The sequence below is a fragment of the Copadichromis virginalis genome, linkage group LG5 (genome assembly GCF_057382275.1).
Source record: "Copadichromis virginalis isolate Kocher_CV1m ecotype Utaka linkage group LG5, C_Virginalis_male_GT1.1, whole genome shotgun sequence".
NCBI classification, from domain to species: domain Eukaryota; kingdom Metazoa; phylum Chordata; class Actinopteri; order Cichliformes; family Cichlidae; genus Copadichromis; species Copadichromis virginalis.
The window spans coordinates 38,485,301-38,505,643 of record NC_140622.1 but is presented as its reverse complement, the minus strand read 5'-3'; the positions used below and the strand labels follow the sequence as shown (position 1 = coordinate 38,505,643).

At 39.7% G+C, this 20,343-nt stretch overlaps 1 protein-coding gene across 4 annotated transcripts in view; it reads left to right on the top strand.

The window, feature by feature from the left end:
- itga7 (integrin, alpha 7) overlaps positions 1-20,343 on the top strand; it is a 40,767-nt gene that overhangs the window by 3,815 nt on the left and 16,609 nt on the right. For 2 of the 4 annotated variants that reach the window (XM_085457721.1, XM_085457720.1), the window contains exons 2-5: positions 14,188-14,315; positions 14,758-14,837; positions 15,074-15,329; positions 16,833-16,940. In XM_085457721.1, the coding sequence (XP_085313847.1) occupies positions 14,188-14,315; positions 14,758-14,837; positions 15,074-15,329; positions 16,833-16,940 (572 nt within the window). Of the gene's footprint in view, positions 1-14,187; positions 14,316-14,757; positions 14,838-15,073; positions 15,330-16,068; positions 16,201-16,832; positions 16,941-20,343 lie in introns of all 4 variants that reach the window. The other 2 variants (XM_085457719.1, XM_085457718.1) reach the window with 1 other exon arrangement.

Genomic DNA, 20,343 nt, shown 5'->3' with positions numbered 1-20,343 from the left:
AGTGGAAATAAATCAGGATGGGTGCAAGAAACAGATTTCCTCATCTTTCTGAGGCACTTTGCAAACCACACCAAGGTAAGCCAGGATAAAAAGTAATGGAACTGCGATGCTGGTGAACAACTACATTTTTTCAGCTTCATTGTTATGTTCAAAATTGGTGCAAGAGTTGTAGGTTATAATGCCCACTGAGCCAATGAGGCCAAACTCAAGGAAGACCAACCAAAATTAATGAAATATTCAGTTGCAGAAAATTCCATAATTTGTCTTTTTTGGGGGGTTGGAATATGTTCAAAAGCTAGATTTCTGCATTCTGTCACACACACACACACACACACACACACACACACACACACACACACACACACACACACACACACACACACACACACACAGCTACATTAATGGCTCTAAGTGTGTTACATTTCACCCCAGGATATGTTACAACTAACCCAGACTATGGGGTTAATTGTAACATTTCACTCTTTGTGTTTGAGGCCATACCATGCAGTGGGTAATTGTGCTGCAGAGAAAATAGCTGCACTATTTAATAGCCGAGACATGTAAATACTTTGCATTACATTTTGAAACCACTACCTTAAAAGAGCTCCAATTTACAGACAGAAATGTCAAAAATGTTACAACTATCCCCGGTCTCCCCTACTACCAATACTTTTTATCCTTCTCAGCGTGTGTTCTGGGATCACCAACACAAAATCATTCTGTGCCATTTCGCATGCTTTTAAGTCATGTTTTAATTAGATTTGAGGTAAAATCATAAATTGCATTAAAATAAAAATCCTCTTAGGGTCTATGAGACTTTTTGGAATTATGTTTATTAAAAGAAAAATGGCTTTCAGCGGGAAATGGAAACCATCTAGTGTGTTACACTCTGGACAATCCTGACATGTTGTTTTTAGGAACATAATGAAAAAATAATTCTTCCATGTATCTTGGTGGGAAATTCTAAATATTAGAGGTTTTAATGCCCCTTCAGAGATGTATTATTCAGAAGCAGCACAATAGTTATGCTTCCTGTCTGAATAATACATTTCCATTAAGCCTTATTCCCTCTGTGTTATTACATTTCCTATTTGGTAGTTTAGTCTCCAGCCCTCGTGAAGCCGTCTGCCTGAAACTTATTGTAATCAGATGCTACTGACTCACTTTCTTTTTCTATGATGAGGGTTTGGGTTACTGTCACCTGTGGCCATAATGTTTTACAGTCATTGTGTGTTATGTCACTCTATTCGACTGAGAAAATGATATTTTTCTTTGATGCTCTGTGCTGTGCTGACTCATGATTAAATCATACTATAAAGTAATGCGAGTGCTAATACAGATCAGCGTAGTCATACTGTCGCCCCTGAAAGAGTTTCACCGCCAGCGGCTTTGGAGTTTCACAGTTTATCAGAAGCTCAGCAAAGATCAGAAAAGGCAATACTGTTTGGAGTTGATACCGCGTACACAATGACTGCCTTTTTGTTCAGTTTTGCAGCATCAAACCTTGCAGCTTATTTTCAGTATGGCAGTAAAGGTCAACCCATGTGACACAATATTATCATACTGACTCACATACTGTGAGGACAAGCAGGTCGTTGACACGGCTGAAGTAAAACTAGGCCACAGTTTAGAGCCTTTTGTAAACCTTTGTTTTTCTTCCTGAGCACAGGCCAAAGCTTAAACGAGAGAATTTCATCTTTTGCTGCTAACGCCAAACAGAGGATGAGACGTGATGGGTATTTGAGTCTGAGTTATGTGTACATCTGCTATTTTTAATGCTAAGAGAAGTGCTTCTGCTATTAGTGTACTGCCTGGTGAAGACGGGAATCTCCCTGGGCTTGAGCCCCCCACTGCCTGTTTACCTAAATTTAAATAATAAACATCTTTACGCTGTGGTAAGTCTGCCCAAAATAATTAAGAAAAAGTTATTCCTATAAGACAATATGCTCTAATATTGTCATAATTCATTAATAATGTACAGATTTCTGAGTTTCAGAGTGCTTAACACATGTCCAGGCACAGCAGTCCGTCTTTGCTAATCCTAGCTTGCTTTTTTCACTGAAATATCTGTAACATCACTTGTGCATTATCAAATTCTATATCAAAGTCCAAATCTATATAATAAATCCATATACAGTGCGTGCTGCAAAGCCACACATCATTGACAATACTGTTAGACTGTGATTTATCCTACAGTTGATTTACAATTGACTGCGTTGCAAAGCATTCATAGGAAAAGTAATAAAGTCTCAGGTTGCAGTAGGGGTCATGTTTACATGTGGTACTGCTTCTGAGAGTAGGCGCAGTCTGTCTCAGTGCCTGGGGGGGCACAGGTAGCTGACATAGTCACAGACATGTGTCTGGAGTTTGGTTTCATTGGCTGAATATGAATCCAAAGCAATGCTTTTTGAGGCCGAACAAATCCTCCTCTTGAACCGAAGGCATGATTAACACCCTAAGGAAGACTGGGACATAGGGGTGATCACATGCTGAATTCCAAAGGCATACAGAGTTTGCAAAACAAGAAGGGTTTGACATTTTGGGAAACATCCCCATGTACTTTGTTGTTCTGCTTTGGAGAAGAGAAAACATCATAATTTCTAAAAACATCATAAAACCTACATAGGGATTATAATTCTCATTCTGATTTCAGATCTATACAGAAAATGCACCGAGCAACAGATTAGACCAACAAACACTAAAAACTGGGGGAAACAGGTAGTCTGTGTCTGACCTAATAGATAGTCACAGTATTGTGACTGCCTGCCACACTGCCGAATCGTGACGCATCCATTGAAGTCATAGTGAAAATTTTAAGTGGAAAGTGGAACTTGTTCCAACATCTGCTCAATGTCTTTAATGAATGACTCAACACAGGAATGTGCTTTATATAATTAGTAATTATATTTGTTAAGGGGCATCTACACAAGAAGTGATTCAAAATTACATGATGACCAGCAACTGTATAAAGCCACTGACTTTAAGTGATAATGGGTGAAATGCATGCTAGTGACAGTTGTTGGTTATCAACACTGAGGCAACCAATTAAAGCAGCTACCACCAAAAGCTAAAGATACCATTAACTGATATACAACAGGGTAATAAATACATTTGAGCATTACCATGGCAACAAGAGCCAAGAAGGTCATGACCAACTGTTTTAGTAATGAGCAACGACTGAATCGCTTCATGTTTGGATGTCGCTTGAGAGAGGATCTGACCAAGAACAATGTAACCATCTTGCCATCTGCCTCACTGCCACAGTGCGCTCTTTGCTGTAAAAACCACAGTAAGTTATGGCTAAGGAGACAATGTCACTGTCACAGTGATGTTTTCTGGAAAAAGCTACCTACCACCGTATAAAGTCATAAACACTGTGTAGAAAGACTGAGTTTCCATTTCATAAGTGCAATGAGCTGTTCACTGACAGATTGTTACCTCGAACCTGTTTGTCACCTCATTTCTGTTACTTCTGTTAGTACTCCATGTGTTAAACTGTGCACACTAGAAACTTGTGAAAACCTTAGTGAACACTGCAAGTTATGCACTTATCAGAAATGATGAACTTCTATAGTGAAGACAACAATTCAAACAGCAACACATGATCAATATCTGTTCGCCGCCCTGTGTTGATGACGTGTCCTTCTCCTACTAGCTGAAAATTGTTTGGCGGTCCCTCACCTTCACCTCGACAGCCAAGATCAGTCTTCCACATTTTAGACAATATTCCTGATTTTATTTGATGAATTATGACTCATTCACAGTATTCTCCATCCCTCCCTGTGGTGTTTCACACATATATATCTATAAGTGTTTTTAAACAGGACACAGCAGAACTTCTTCACACATTTATTATACAAAGAAGAATTTATGGGTGCTCATTTACATTACAACAGGCAGATAAAAGCTGCTTTTTCACCCTGGCTTAAGAGTTTAGAATGAAGCGTCCCCCCCAGAGGCGGAGCCAGACATTTGAAACACCCGGGGCTTAGCCCAAAGAGTAGTATGCATGTGGGATTTTTTTTTTTTTTTTTTTTTTGGGGGGGGGGGGGGGGGGGGGGGGTGTAGAAATGACTTAAAGATTAATAGGCTCTGTTCAAAAAAGAATGACTTCATATAGGGAAAAATATATATCACATGTGCAGGACACCTTAAACTAGTTTTTTAATTAAGCAGCAAGGCAGAACAAGGTCAGGGCTGCATCAAGACATGAGGACTAAACCCCAATTCAACCAGACCCAGAACTGATCCAGAATTAAAACAGGACTACAACAGTTCAAAATCAGGACTACTGAGGACTTAACCAAGACAGAACCACAATCAGAACTAGATGATAGCACTAAAAATCATCATAGACCTGCACTACACTTATTTTTTTAATTCTACCAAAGTACAATATTTCGATTGAGAAAAGTTTATATAATTATTTAGCCTTGTTGTGCAAACAAGCCTGCAGAACTTAATAAATACAGAATTTGAAAAATAACAAACCTAAAAAGAAACACTAGGTACGAGATACATGAGGACCTGTGATACGGTGATACTTTTGGTAAACAACCATTTGACTAACATGTGTGTCTCACCTGCTCTTGTTCATCTGTTCTGTCCTCGTTCTCCTCTCTCTCCCTCTTTGTGCTGACAATCATCAAATATACAGTTGAAACCAGATATTTACTCTTCAGATAAAAACACTTTTTTAATTGTAACATCAAATCAGACTAAATGTTTATTTTTTTAGATTGATAAATATAAAAACATATTTGTTAACTTTAAGAGTAAAGAGAGAAACTATCTGTATTTCTTAATTGCAAATGGCACCAAATTGTATTCAAACTTGAGCCACACTTATGGAGCTCCACAGTTCTTTTTCTGGTGTTTTGTTGACATCTCTTGATGTTCCCATGTCAAAGAAACAGGCTCTGTGTTTTGCCTTATATGCATCCACAGCTGTGCCACCAGTTTACTCACATGGACTCTACTAACCTATCAGAAGCTTCTTCAGCTCAGAATGGAATCGTCTGGAGTTTTCTTATTAATTAACAATAAATTTAGTGTACATGTACTCCTAAATTTGATGAAAGTGATAAAAATAGCTCTGTCTCTCTTTATTCTGAAATTTAACTAATTCAAAAGATATTTCAATATTTATCTAAAACAAAAATTTACTCTAAATTGATGTTGTACAGTAAAAATGTTTCATGTTTTCTCCCTAAAGTGTATGTAAATATCTGGTTACAAATGTGAATATCTTGCTGTGTACTGAAATCCCTCTTGTTTTGCATAGAAATATACTGAACAACATACAAAGCATAATATATAAAATAACATTTACCTGAGTTTTTTCTTTGAAAGAACCCTCGAATGTCCATTCTTATGTTTCAGTACATAACTGAAACCGATTTAGTCGGGAGGGTAAGAACAGAATATGAAATAAACACACGTAAGCTAAGACTCTAAAAAATAGCATTTGTTCGGCTTTTCATTTCGCCATTTGTTGATTCACTTGAAGAGCAAGTAACGTAATATTGGTCAAGTGATCAGTTTCATATCAATCTTTCGTGATGCACCGTCATATTTACATTATTTGTACGGTACGAATGATTTGCTTTGGTACCTGGTCAAACTTAAGCTCTCCTTAGTATGGCTGGCTCCGTCTCTCCAACAGCGCACTCACGGGCAGCAGCTGCCCCGCCCCCTCGCTCAGTCGCTTAGTGCCTGAGCTTGGATCATACCAATATCAGGGGGGGATTCACGCACAGTCGTAAATTCCCACAGTGTGCACTATGTGCTTCGAATATTGTGTGTACTTTTTGTTTTATACAGTTGTCAGCCAGGCATCTAACTATGAAAAAATTACACTCCAAAATACCCCGGGCTTCTGACAAAACAACCCGGGCTTAAGCCCCGTAAGCCACCCCCCCGCTCCGCCCCTGGTCCCCCCTTTCCCCTCCCTAATTCAATTCATGATTTCTTTTCCCGCTCTCTCTTCCCCCCTGTAAGTTGATCCCACAGTAACTTTCTCACTAAATCTCCAAGAGGCCATTCATGTGAAAGCCTCATAAATCTAAGAATTGTTGCAGTGCTTATTTATATGAGGGATCAGAAAAAGCAAAGGCTATGCAGCACGAGCTTTACAGTCTCTCGTGCACATACACTCGATTAATGCCCTTTTTTCTACCTCCCAATCACTCTCTGTCTATTTAGCATTCCTCTGTTCCTCTGCTGGACTGCCTGGGCTTGGACAAAAGCTCGGTGGGAAGCAGCATTGCCTGGTCCAGAGCTTTCAGGAATATTACTTTGCAGACTGCGTGCACACTGAAAGCTGATGCACAATCTGCAGCGTCAGGCTGAAACATATAACTTGGATCTGATGGAGGCAGTGCTGCAGAAACTGTTTCTGCATCTGAATTTCACAGTGAACAGATAAAATCTTGAGGTTACACATATATGCTTTTAATTTTAAACATTTTGTAGCATTAACTGCATAAATAATGATCTGTAATTTTTGACTCTGACCTTTTGCTTTCCTTGCTTTCCGATAAAAATCTTAGCAATACGTTGAGCTGACCCCAGCACTCACTTATGAAAACGGCACGATCTGAATGTGGGGGAGGTGTCGAGGGTCTGATGGTAACGGGACCTGCAGGGATGAATAAATCATTGCATGCCTTCTCTTTGATTAAATGTGTGTGTGTGTGTGTGTGTGTGTGTGTGTGTGTGTGTGTGTGACTGATAAAGAAGCAGTTTAATAAATCACCTAGATAGTAGCTCGACTTAGAACTGATGGGCCTCTGATCTGTGTCCAGAAACACACCGTGCCATGCAAACCAGACCAGAGCAGGAAATTATGAGAGATGTTGATGCTTTTTGTTTGGAATTATTAAACTAGATTTTCAATTAAATTTTTCAATTTTGATGGCAGTGATCATATAAAGTGAATGTTTTATTTGTTCTTTAATAGATAATTGTTGCAGTGTCGTATTGAGACTTGCGTCAGTAATTTCAACAGATATGAGCTGAACTGACGAAGCTGACTTACAATGAAATGCAGAATAAAAAGGCACCATGCTTTGAAAGTTGAAATGTAGTGTGTTGGCTAAGTTTATGCATCACTAAAATTAAGCTGTTACATATATGAATAAACACATGTGACTAATGGGCTTCCAAATGTGATCACAAGCATTTTTGGGATATTAACATTGAATTGACTTTTTAACTGCTTTTGGTTCACTATATTCTGTAGATTCGAGTTTCCAGAGAGCCCAGACAGCTTATGCACCAAACTACCAAGAAACTGCAGTTCATTAATGAATTAAAGAAAAACAATGACAATGGGAAATAAATAAGACACACTAAAAATTAGCAGTGGAATTTGAGAACCCTAATAGATAAGTACAGAGACGGATCAATACATGTATGACCAGCTAATGGCAGGGATGGGGGACAAAATGAGAATATAAAAGGAACAGACAAGGGATGGTATAGTACCCGAGGGCCATTATTTACCCATCTATGCCCCGAAATGGCTCTTCATTCATTGATCAGGGGGGCAGGTGGTGAGTTTGGGGGTTGTTAAAAATGCATGTGCAGTGAGGATGGGGTTACCAAGTACTTCAAGAACCATTTCTGCCTCTTCTTGCTGTCGTGAGAGTCAGCTAAAAAAAACAAATCTTATTTTTTGTACATTAATGCACCACGATTGTGATGTTCACATACAGGCAGGACGTTGAGTCACATCCGTGGGCAGTGAACCACAATATCCCAGAGGAGATTTGCAGGAACTGGCAGCTGTTTCTGTCTCTCTCTTTTTGCAAATTATCGAGTAGTGCCCAACTCTCTGCTCGCCTGCCCATACTGGAAATGTTAAAACAGGGTGATTCACAACTCGGTCACCTCGCTCTCAGCTGTTGTTTTCTCGTCAGCAAGAAACTGGAGTCAGGTGTTTACACAAAAAGTGCCATTTGGCTCAAGGTTCACGAGAGTCGTCACCTTGGTCGACACTGTTCGACAGCCTGTGTGTAGGCCTGTAATTCACAGTCTGCGTACTATCTGCATGAGTATTAATGCATTTTTCAGCCATTTATACACACGATAGCATATATTTTGTGAATGTGTATACAAGTGTGATGCGTGAGTCTGTGTATTTCCAGGTCAGAGGTCACAGTCTTACTCCAAGATAACAACAGAAGGTCTAAAAAGCCTCTGGGCCCCATGCTGATCTTTTATAGCTTCTGTCTATAGAGCAGCAATCTCACGCTGCTCTGTTGTGGAACGATGTTTGAGGGTGTGAGCACACAGACTCAGAAGCACTAGCAATAATGCAGTGAAACAAAACACTGCAAATATTTGCAGCATATTTGAGTCATTTCACAAATGTGATTATGCTATTAAAGCCCATGGCTGAAACATTCAGAGAAAAGGGTTGGGCTTCAGATAAAAGTATCTGCTGTTGCTCTTTAAAACGATTAAATGGACAAGCGTGAAAAGTGCCAGTGCTTTCTCTTTCTAAACAAACAATGCAGGGCTTTGAATTCAGCTCCCTGCAGATGTTTGCATCTTCTTCTTCACTGCTGTATTGGTTTGTTTACAGACTGGCATGTCAACACTTTCCACCCCAAGTATTTCTTTCACAACAAAGAAAAGGCACCCTTGTTTTTAGCACGAGTACTAGTTAATTTATGAGAATATGAATTTCATTGTAAGGGTTCGGGGAATTTTTTCGCCAAGCCACAGAGGAACACGTGATCCTTCAACAGGAAGATGGACACTACCAAAATTGGTATAAACAATTTAATAAGCTGCAAGCGCGTGGAGACCAAGTCTGTGGGATAGGCCAACCCTGCTGTATATATAATACCATTTTTGTGCCCTTTCTTTGTTATTTACTGCAGGATTATTGGTCCAAATTGCAACATATGTGATGGATTTCTTTCAACTTGATCACATTGTTGTCCTGGTTCCCTGCTGGTCTCACTGGCTGCTGTATGGGAGGCTAAACAGAGAGATGTGACTCCTGAAAGTGGGGGAGGAGTGAGGGAGGAAGAGACCGTGTGTGTGGACACCCAACCTGGATGGGGGATGGGTGGATGGGATAGTGGAGAGAGTGTTGGGGTCACTGCACATGCTCCCCTCAGCGAACATATGAGCGCAGCATAATGAGTGTCTGTGTTGTTTTTGTGATGATCAGCGAGTGAAAAAGGGGATGATGGCCTTGGAGTGGCTGTAAATCACAAATCAGAGCAGAGGTGTGGACATTTAAGAGGTTTTGGAAAGGAGCAGTAATAACTGTGCATTGGTATTTTGTTTTGTTGACAACATTTTTTCATTTTTTTCTGTACATACTCTAAATTCTCAAGTGCAAAGAACGCACTAATTTACATACAGCCTTGTGAAGTCGCCCCTCCTCCTGCTTTCTGTAATGGGCAATCTGTAATTCTCTTCGAGCACTGTAATTACTTGATTAAAAAATGACTGACGGTTTGTTTTCATGCCCTTCTCAAACATCAGTTCAGGATTTTATATGTGTGATGGGAGATGTTCCTATCTTATAGCACCAAATCACAACAACAGTCGCCTCAAGGCGCTTTATATTGTAAGATAAAGACCTCACAATAATGCAGCTTTTGTACTTGTGCCATACCTGCTGGTGTAACCATGCCGGTCTGACTGACTACTAGTAGAAGCACAGCTTTGTTCCAATTGAAGTATGTCAGCAAATAATGGATGCATTTGGATGCACACAGCTAACAAACAACCTAACAGTCTTCTACTTAACATCTGTAAGTTAACACTGCATATGTGTTGTTAAAGTTTAGCGGTTCTCCAAACCTTTCTGACACGCCACACTTCAAAAGCCAAAGAAAAATCACATCCCACACTTTTTTAATCAACCAATAATAATAAAACAGGAGCCAACCTGAGTTTGTGTTAAGTAACAGTCAGCAGAATGGTATCAGAAAATTCTTATCTGTTTAGTTTTACCAAGAAAATTCAACTCATTCAACTTACTTTTGCTTCGTGCTTTCCCCCTCCTTCTCCACCTGCAGTGGTTTGTCCCCCACCAGTATGAAGATCACTGGCATGTAGAAAAGCTATCCTCAAGTAAAGCTTCATATGAGGCTATAAACAGGTAGGGGCTTCTGTCTTCTCTGTCTCCTGCTGTAGACAGAACCCAGGTGCCTTATCTAATCTATGTGTTCAACATGGCAATGTAATACATACACATGCATGCTGGTGCTGAATCTGCAGGGCCTGAGTTCATGTGGGTTTTCTACTAGACCATCACATCAACACCCTGATATCTCCCCCAGGGTCAGCAACAACACACCTCCACACACAAAGGCACACATGCACACACCATACCAAATGTGGGTTTACTGAGAGAATGAGCTTGGCAGTGAAGCGCACGATCAGTCTGAGTCAATCCTAAACAATGATATGAGTTAGAAGCAGAGTAAAGGGCAAATAAATGAAAGCTCAAGTCAGCCAACAAGATTTATTCGTGTCAAATTTGGTACATGTGTCTTCAGAATTCACTTACAGGAAAAGGTCACAACACTTTTTGCTTAATTTTGCAAAGGTGTAATTCCAAACAAATTTCATGTAAGTAATGAAAACAATGTTGAATCTCTGCAAATATGTTAATGTAGACAGTTTTCTAACTTGAGGCTTCAGCCATTTGACTTAAATAAATAAACCTTTTAGGGCATATAAACTTTTTCTGACTTGTTTCATCTTATATTTATGAGACATAAGAGGTTATGAGATCATTTCTGCAGAAATAATTCCTTCTGGCTTGCACAGCTTTCCAGTTGAAGGAAAAAAGTCTTGTTATTATTATTTATTTATTTTTTACAAATAATAATGCTATAAGAGATAATCAGAGCTTCTAGCTTCACATCCTCACACCTGCCCATGTATCTGAGCATGTGGGGGGAAGTGAGGTATCACCTTAACTCTTAAACATAAACCAGAGCCTCCTGGAATGTAGCGCCGTGAGAGGGATCGGATCTTATCAGTTTCGGGTTTTTTTCTTAGTGATATGTTATTCCTCTTTGTTATACGTGTATTTGCATCGGCGTAACATCACTTGAAGATTTAGTTTTTCTTGCATGTGCATCACTGGTGATGTGAAACATCATTTCACATGTTTGCGCTCTGTGGCTGTTTTAGTTTCTGGTTGTTAAGGTGAGGGGAATCACTCCTGAGGCATGCACAGCTGCACCTCACCAGAAGTACTTGTCAGGAAAGAGACGACAGGAGCAGAAAATAGAAAGTTAAGCTGTCTGGCAGTCTGGGATGTGTCAGCGGTAGTTTATGTGAGTAGACTGTAGTAAAATACAAATTGTGAGATACTTGTACATAAGTATTGCCATTTGAGTCTACTTAGTTCTTATACATCACATTTAAAGGGGAAACCACTTTACTCCAACACAAGAAGGTGACAGTTCAGAGTAGGATTAGTAAAGTAGGTTACCTAACTGCCACAATGACAACCACACAGGCTAATGCATTATTAAATATATCAGTTTGAGTAGAGTGTGTCTGGTTAATTATTGCTTTTGCTACTTTAATTTAATTTTACAGCGTTTTATATTTTAAGATCAACATTTTGAACATTTTGGATCTTATGTGTGCTTTGCTCAGCCAGAATACTACTATTATTGCATTGTGTTACTTAATTAATAATGTTACTTAATTTCTAACACTACATATTATATTACTTTTGCATTACCTAACACGGCCTATTCATATAATTACTTTTATCTTTTAAAAGATAAAGTTAAGGCTGCAGTTTCACACACTTGCACAAATTCCTGTCCTAATGAGCACCTATGCAACAGCTGCTTTTTAGTGTTTGAGTATGAACTCAAAGCCAACAGCAAAGCTGGAAACCATCCCAAAGTGCGTTTCACAGCATTTGCCATTAATTTTACTGCAAAAACAGAGGCTATGTTTGAACCTGACTCACTGCCTTTGTTACCCGATGAAGATCAGGGTCTGGCTGCTGGACTCGGGTCAGCATACACTCAGCTTCAACATCACTCTGGGATCTTCCTCACTAGCTTCATGTTAGCGTGCTCTCTTTATGGATGCTTGCCAAAAAAAACAACCAACCAACAAATAAACAAACAAACAAAAAACCCAGTGTCCTGTTAACAGTGTATAGTTGTTTCTGCCCTGGATGCTGTTTGCACATTACCTATGCGAACTTGCTCTTTTCTTCAATAAAAAAATAAAAGTTTTGTCTGTTGTGGAGAATGCAGACCATGAAAGCTCTGCAGAAGACTCGTTTGTAATTTGATCATATCTCATTTCCTTTTAGGTGAAATGATATTTAAATAATATAGCATTTTATGTTGTCCAGCAGTTGATTTAGTTTAATTGCTAGTGTGTGCCTGCTAGTACAGCTTTTTTGTGACAGGAACACCCTGTCTGAGTATGGAGCCAAAGTCACAACTGGCACATGCAACAACTTGTTATTAGCCCGCAGTTAGTATGTCAATGTGCTATTATTAGTTAATTAGTCATGCACTGTATAAATACCTGCAGGTATTAATGTTTGCAAGGTACATTATCTAAATTCTGTTGATAGCGTACATGTTTACATGTTACAGTTACAAAATAACCCTTAGCTTTTTTGCTGTTAGCAATTTAGTGACGTGAATGCATCCTCAGCTCCTCTGGGATCACAAATAATAATTCAGCAGAGCAGAATTTAAATCTGGATTAACTGTCAGAAGGCCATGCTGCTTGTAGCTTCTTCTTGATTGTCTTCTATGGACAGACGGTTTGTGTCCACAGAAGACAATCAAGGAAAAGCCAAGTGGTCATTCCTGTTATATTTCTTTGAAGTCCACCTGGAGAGGATGCGCAGGTGGTGCATTCTAATATAAAGTCTTGGATTAGCTGGTCCACATTGTCATAAAACACTGGCAAGCACATGGACATCTGCATAGACCTCCATACTCTCTGACTGATGACGAAATTCATGTAACTTGATCCTCATCAGACTCACTGACGCAAAAAGTATAATTAAGGCTTAAATCTTCATAAAACTTAGAGAGATGCATTTAAATACACTGTTGTGATATCAAAAAGACTAGATAAAGATCTTGATGACTAGATAGGCTTTGTGTTATTCCAGTAATGTAATAATGTCTTGCTCGTGTGCCTGACGCCACATCCAGCTTTACGCGTGCTACAGATAAAGCTGGATAAGGTTGGAAATGATGCACCTTTGATCCAATTACTTTACCAGGAGCAGAGTGGATGCAGTGCAGTAAAATGTATGCAGTGTACGCTATCGAGCATATTTTGATCTGAACTATCCAGTAAAGAGGAGTTGCTCTGCACCTAGCATTGTTGTTATAGCTGCCTCGTTGTAAACACTGAGACACCAGGTTAGAGTTACTCTTGGCTGATCCATGCTAAGCTTCTAGCTTGTTAAACTCTATTTAAAGTCTTCCCTCACACAGTGATAGCTCTAATTTAAGTGTGCACATAACAGTAGATAGTTAGGGAGTAGATAGGAGGAGAGCTGTTGGCTGGAGCATTTTGCACAGGGTGTATTTGCACAGCTGAGCGTAGCACTGACATAGCTAACATCACTGTCATAATTAGACCTGTAGGCACAGTTCGGTGGCAGTGCAGGGTAGACCTCGGTATCTGTTTTTCAGGCTTCCTGTTCTGCTCTTTATTTTTTGCTTTGTCTTCTGTGTTTCCCCATGTCTCGCTTCCATGCATATGCCATGACTGACAGTGTTGGGTGGAATGTGAACATTCGGTTTTTAAATAGCATCCTGGCCTGAATCAGCCACTCCTAATAAGGCAGAGGGCCGTGACACTGGCCCTAAAATATCAGCAACCACCTCACTGAGAATAAAACTTTTCTGGGCCTTGTTATTTAGGGACAACTGATAATAGCTGTTGGATATGAGTGCAAACAAGGTACACTAGATATAGATTTCCCAGAGCTGTCATAAATATATTTCAGGCAACATAACATACTCTACTGAATGTAGCCTCGTGTTCAGGGTGTCTCTTGAACTGCACGTAATTGTACTTTACAGTAATGGCAACTTAAGGTGAAGAACAGCTTTGAGGAAACCTTAATTTGTATTATGCACTATCAACGTTTGACACCAGGTTTTACAATTAACTTTCCTTTCATTTTCCTTTATTTAGGATACTGGTGGGAGCTCCAAGGGCGGCAGGGCAGGGTAAGTTGACGGGCAGTCGACCAGGAGCCCTGTTCAGGTGTCCGATCACACCAGAGGAGTACGACTGTGAGAGGGTTGACATCGATGGAGACGGTGGGTTTCAAGTGCAGCTGAAACAACTTGTCGGTTAATTTGTCAATTCATCAACCAAACTATGACGTGACTTTTATTCTTGGTGTTTCACTTTGTTCTCTGTACTGTGAAATTAAACACTTCAACCAAAGACAAAACTTTAAACACATCAACTTGGGCTTTAAGAAATCTAAATAACACCTGGACCTCCGTCGGTCAAAGAGAATTATCTTTATTATAAACTACATTATCCCAGGCAGAATATTAATGACATCATGGAAATATATACTGTTACTGTATCATATTTATAAAGATACCTGCTTCATTTTTGTGAAGTGAGAAGTGAAATAACACTTCTAATAGGTGAAGTGAATAAATAACAAAGTTCTGTTTGCTTGTAACCAGAAAACAATACAATATAGAAGCCGTCATGACTGACAGTTCACTCTGTGTTCTCTTTCAGTGAGGTGGGACAGAGAGAGCAAGCACAACCAGTGGCTGGGAGTTACAGTCAAGAGTCAGGGCATTGGAGGGAAGGTTGTGGTGAGTACCAAATGCCCAAATTGGGTAAATTCACGTTGTGCTGATGATCAAGAGATATAAGAGCAGACATTGTGCATTTCCAGCTTTGGTTCATCTGCCAAGTTGTTGTTTATAATGATGAAGACTTTAAGACTAATTTGGTCATTACACTGTTGCATAGTATCATATTCTTTAAAAAAAAATCAAAGGCTAACTGATATCCAGGAAACCCTAATGCGTTTTTCCCCCTTCACCAGACCTGCGCTCATCTATACGAACTGAGGCAACGTGTAAACCAGTCGTCAGAGACTCGGGATCCCATTGGCCGTTGCTATGTCCTGAGTGAGGACCTGACTAATCGAGATGACCTGGACGGAGGAGAATGGAAGTTTTGTGAGGGTCGGCCACAGGGACACGAGCAGTTCGGTTTCTGTCAGCAGGGCCTGTCTGTCAGTTTCACCCCAGACAAAAACTTCATTCTGTTCGGTGCTCCAGGAACATACAACTGGAAAGGTAATGTGACCGACTGATAGAAGCCTTTATTTAGAGTTTCATGTTTTACTAATCGGAAGACCAGAGGAAAACCTGTGTAGTGTGATTTGGGATTGAATGTACTGCTCACAAAAATGCATGCAAGGGGTGACGAAGGGCTGGAAATCATCTTTCAGATGGATCCCTTCTTGACATGCCCCGTTTCATTCATAAAGATGAATGCTAAGCAGAAGGAACTGGCAGTGGGTTTTTTTGTCTTTAGTATCTACTGATTCCTTCTCTTATGCCTTTCTGAGTGTTGTTCTATTACAGTGCAAAGACGATTTACCACGAATGTAAAAGAAATATGAGAAGAAACTCCTGTTGCAGCTAATGCATGCTAGAGAAGAAAAGCAATGCAATGAAACTGTCTAATTAAATAAGTACTACTAACAGGACAATCCAATTAATTTATAGGCCAGTCTATTGATTGAACACTGAAATTATGCAGCACAGCTTAATCCATTTAATATAAATGGTCTAAGATATATTGGATGCAAACATCAGTTTCTGGATGATTCATATTTTAATAAAAGGCTGCTTTATGGAACAAAAGCTGAATTTACACAACGCCTGTTCTAAAATGTCTAAATTCTGTCACATGCTGGATTTGGGAAGCAACACGTGAGCATGCGTATCTATGACCTTGTCCCTGTCGTTTAAGATAATGTGCAAATCTGTGTTTGTCACCGTGCTGTGCCCTCACCTATTTCCTTTCCAGGCGAGATGCGTGTTCAGCTCCTAAACCAGACTCTGCTTGACCTCGGTATCTATGACGACGGACCTTACGAGGTGGCAGATGAAAAACAACTTAATGCCCAGCTCATCCCTGTGCCCTACCACAGTTACCTGGGTAGGATTTGCCCTCCCTGCTCACTGCTGCCTGCGCACAGGAGAGATAGAGAGGGCCGGGGGAGGATGACACCAGGACTTAGACTGTACCCCAACACGGCTGACTTAACCACAGGAATTAGCAACAGTAGCAACAAAACTGCCTCTGATTGGTTGAAGAAAATCTTGTAGTGTTCCTACTATTCCTGGACATGACTTTTAGCTCAGCAATTTATGACTCATGAAGCCCTGAACAGGACTCCACCTCATTTTTCCAGCCTTTGTTTGACTGTGGGTGGACATGTAGCCTGACAGGATCAGTCCTCATGTTGCTACTATTTGCTCACTTTCTTGGGAAAACAAGGGAAAATACTTGATGTCATCCTCATTCCAGCTACCGCCCATTGTCTGAAAATGCCAGTGGTGTACAGTCTGAGCCTGACGTGTCATCTCTCCACCAGGTACCCAGTGGTTTTGCAGGACAAACCACTGTAGCACCACACAGAAAGCAATCAATCACAACCTCTCACCTGCACCTCCCTCTCCCCTTTTCTTCCTCTTTCCACCCCCACCACCATTTCACCATTCCATCACACCCTCCCCACGCTCCTCTTTCTGCTTCTTTCTGTTTTCTCCTCCTGTTTTGGGCCATAGGGCTCTTGTTCATGGCTAGCCCCGTTGAAGATGCGCTGCTGTACAAAACTCTGGAACCATCAAGGCGGCCCACATCGTTTGAGGATGTAGCTCATAATAGCTACCTAGGTTTGTAGGCTTGAGGTGCTGTCGTTTGGACCGGACTGGGCTTGTAGTGGACATAGTATCTTGTTTTTCTCCGTCTTTGTCTTAATCCTTTCTGATCAGTTACACAGTCTGTCTGTCTATATAGATTTTAGTGTGTAATCTATGTTAAAAAGAGACAGCCATCCAAAGTTATACTTCCTTTTTTATTTCATTTTTTAAATTTAATTTAATTTATATTTTTGGCACAGTTATATAGTTGCAGAAGAGATGGCCTTCTCTTTGGGTAGCAGGAGGTGTTTGTCTGTTGTTTGTCGATCTCTTTTGTTAGTTTGCATGTGTCTGTCCGGATGAAGCTTTCCAGGGTATCTTGGTGGTGGTTTCACTTTAAGTAGTTGCAGATATACTAAACCGAATTGTTTTAAATGGTTTAACTAATATACAAGACGAGTCCACAGCTGTGCGAGGATATACCGAGGCACATCATCAGCATGCTAACATATTTACAATCAGTGCTAAATGTTTTAACACGTTAATACGCTAACTTTTGCTAACAAGCATTGAACCCAACTGCAATTGAGGTGGATGAGAATATTATATATATTTGTTATGTGTGGTATTTTTTCATTACTGACTATTGAAATCTGGATGATGGCCTGAGGGCTGATGGAGTTTTTGGCATCAACATGAATGGCTAGCAATTAAGTTTCATTAAGCTCTATTTAAAAGCAAAAATACCAGTGTAACAGCGGTGAAAGAGGAAAAGTAACTCTGGTTATCACAAATGTCTGTACAGGATTTCAAATATAATGGTAAGAGGCCTGTACTACGAAGACTTCTGCTTACCCCGGATGCTTTGGGGTTGTTGTTTGTACAACAAAAGTGGTTCACTTCTCACTGGGGTATATCAAAAATGGTAATTCAGGCTGTGAAGCAGTTCCAGATTAGAGATCAACAGGTGCAAAATCACTGCCTATTGACCTGCCAGGTTACCAAGAAGGTTACCAGTTCTTGAAGATCCCTTAATCCTCTGTTTCTAAAGTTTTTTAATAGGTTCTAATGTCTTTGATGAGTATCAGTAAAAAATATTGATTCTTCGAAGTAACTTTAAACTCTTTTCCTGTTGGCTTCAAACACTTTTACAACACGTTTATTATTTTATAAGCATTAACTTATGAACCTAAAATAGGACACCTGCTTTTACTTTTGGGCTTAATTTGCTCGTAGTCTAAGGGTTGAATACCACTGGGGCAGCAGCTGAGAGATTAAAAGCTAAAACTGTCCTTTACATATTAATTTAATGAGATTCTTGATTGTAATCTATCACATTCTTAATGAGAGTGTTGTGAAGTGATAAGTCTGTCGAGTTCCACCATCAGCTTTTTTGCCAGCTTTTCTTCCAGGCTTCAAGTAGGCTAAACTTTATTAATATAGTCACTCCTTTCTCGTCTTACTGACCAATGCGCTTAAAGCCCATACTTAAGTAAAACTGTATCACTCTACAGTGCTCTTCCTCTCACACATACTCTTACTGCTTTATCTGCAGCAGCTTTGTTGCCTTAAATCTGTATTACATGTTTGAACTTCATATTTTCTCCAAAGTACAGCTTCATTTCTCTTTGAAGAAAATCGAACGGGTCTACTGTGAATACATTTATCCATAATTATGATCAGTCAGATGCCGCTAACACCACCCTTTTCATGTGAATGTGCAGGCAAAATCCTGGTTTAGTTTAGCAAGTTGATACCTAGCTTCATGTGACTGCTTATCCTGATTGGATAAGTGAATGCCCTCGGTATGATGAACTCACTTTGTAGTACAGGCCTAAGGTCAAATGAATCAATAGTGGTGCACTGTCACACTGATATTTTCATTCAAACAATAGATACATTTTATCAAGATAATGATGTGATGCTTTGTGATGAATTTCTCAGTATTTAGTGTCAGTTGTTAGTGATCCACAGTCTGCTGAGCAGGAGCTATTCATTGTTATTTTGGGTTTCCGGTCATTATTTTTCCTCTAAGTGTGTGGATCTGCTATAAATCTCTTTATTCACATTCCTCCAATCCTGCTTACCCTCCTACTCACCGTATTGAGCCGTCTCCTTGACAACACTAATTCCCACATGACCTTTTTGCCTTCATTTATAACCCACGTGCTTCCATTGATCCTAACCAGATGATACAACACACCTATGCATGCTTACTAAAATGACAGAGACTGTTGTAGGAATTTGCAGCTTTTGTTGGATCTGAAATATCACTGTATTGTGTCCAATAGGAACAGTAAAAGTATTCATTTAAAGAAGTGACGGCCTGCTGAATGAAAAGAAAGCTTTGTTTTTATCTCCATCAAGGCCAAATCCAACATTACACATAGAATCTCTTCATTACAAGCTAAAGGGACTAATGCTGAGGCTGCACCCGAAGAGTAGTCATAATTAGAAAAGTCAGCGTCGAAACAACGAGTACATAGAAGCATCAACATTTACAAGTATCATCTTTGGCTCTTTATCAGGTAAATTCAGTTTTAGTCAAAAGAAGCTTTTAGTCAAGAAATAAACTCTACTTAAAATGTATAGCCATGGCAAAAAGAGTTATGATAAATAAAATATAGCAAATACATCTTAAGATGAACATCACACATGACATAATACACCATGTGATTTATTTAACAAAAATTATGCCAAATGCAGAAGTGGTATGTGTAAAAAATACTTACACTCATATTGCATCATACAGCAGTTAGTTATTGCAAATCAAAGGAGGTGTGAGCGCCTTTATTTTATAGATAAAACAAAATAACATCCTTTATTGTCAGCTACTGTCTCTCTGGTCCAAAGGAGGAAAAATATAAACATAAATGAAATAAAATGTGGATAACAAATTATATATAGTAAGAGTAGGACACTAAGGAGTACATCATTGGAGACTAATCAGTAGATACAGTGGGGCAAAAAAGTATTTAGTCAGCCACCGATTGTGCAAGTTCCCCCACCTAAAATGATGACAGAGGTCAGTAATTTGCACCAGAGGTACACTTCAACTGTGAGAGACAGAATGTGAAAAAAAAATCCATGAATCCACATGGTAGGATTTGTAAAGAATTTATTCGTAAATCAGGGTGGAAAATAAGTATTTGGTCAATAACAAAAATACAACTCAATACTTTGTAACATAACCTTTGTTGGCAATAACAGAGGTCAAACGTTTACTATAGGTCTTTACCAGGTTTGCACACACAGTAGCTGGTATTTTGGCCCATTCCTCCATGCAGATCTTCTCGAGAGCAGTGATGTTTTGGGGCTGTCGCCGAGCAACACGGACTTTCAACTCCCGCCACAGATTTTCTATGGGGTTGAGGTCTGGAGACTGGCTAGGCCACTCCAGGACTTTCAAATGCTTCTTACGGAGCCACTCCTTTGT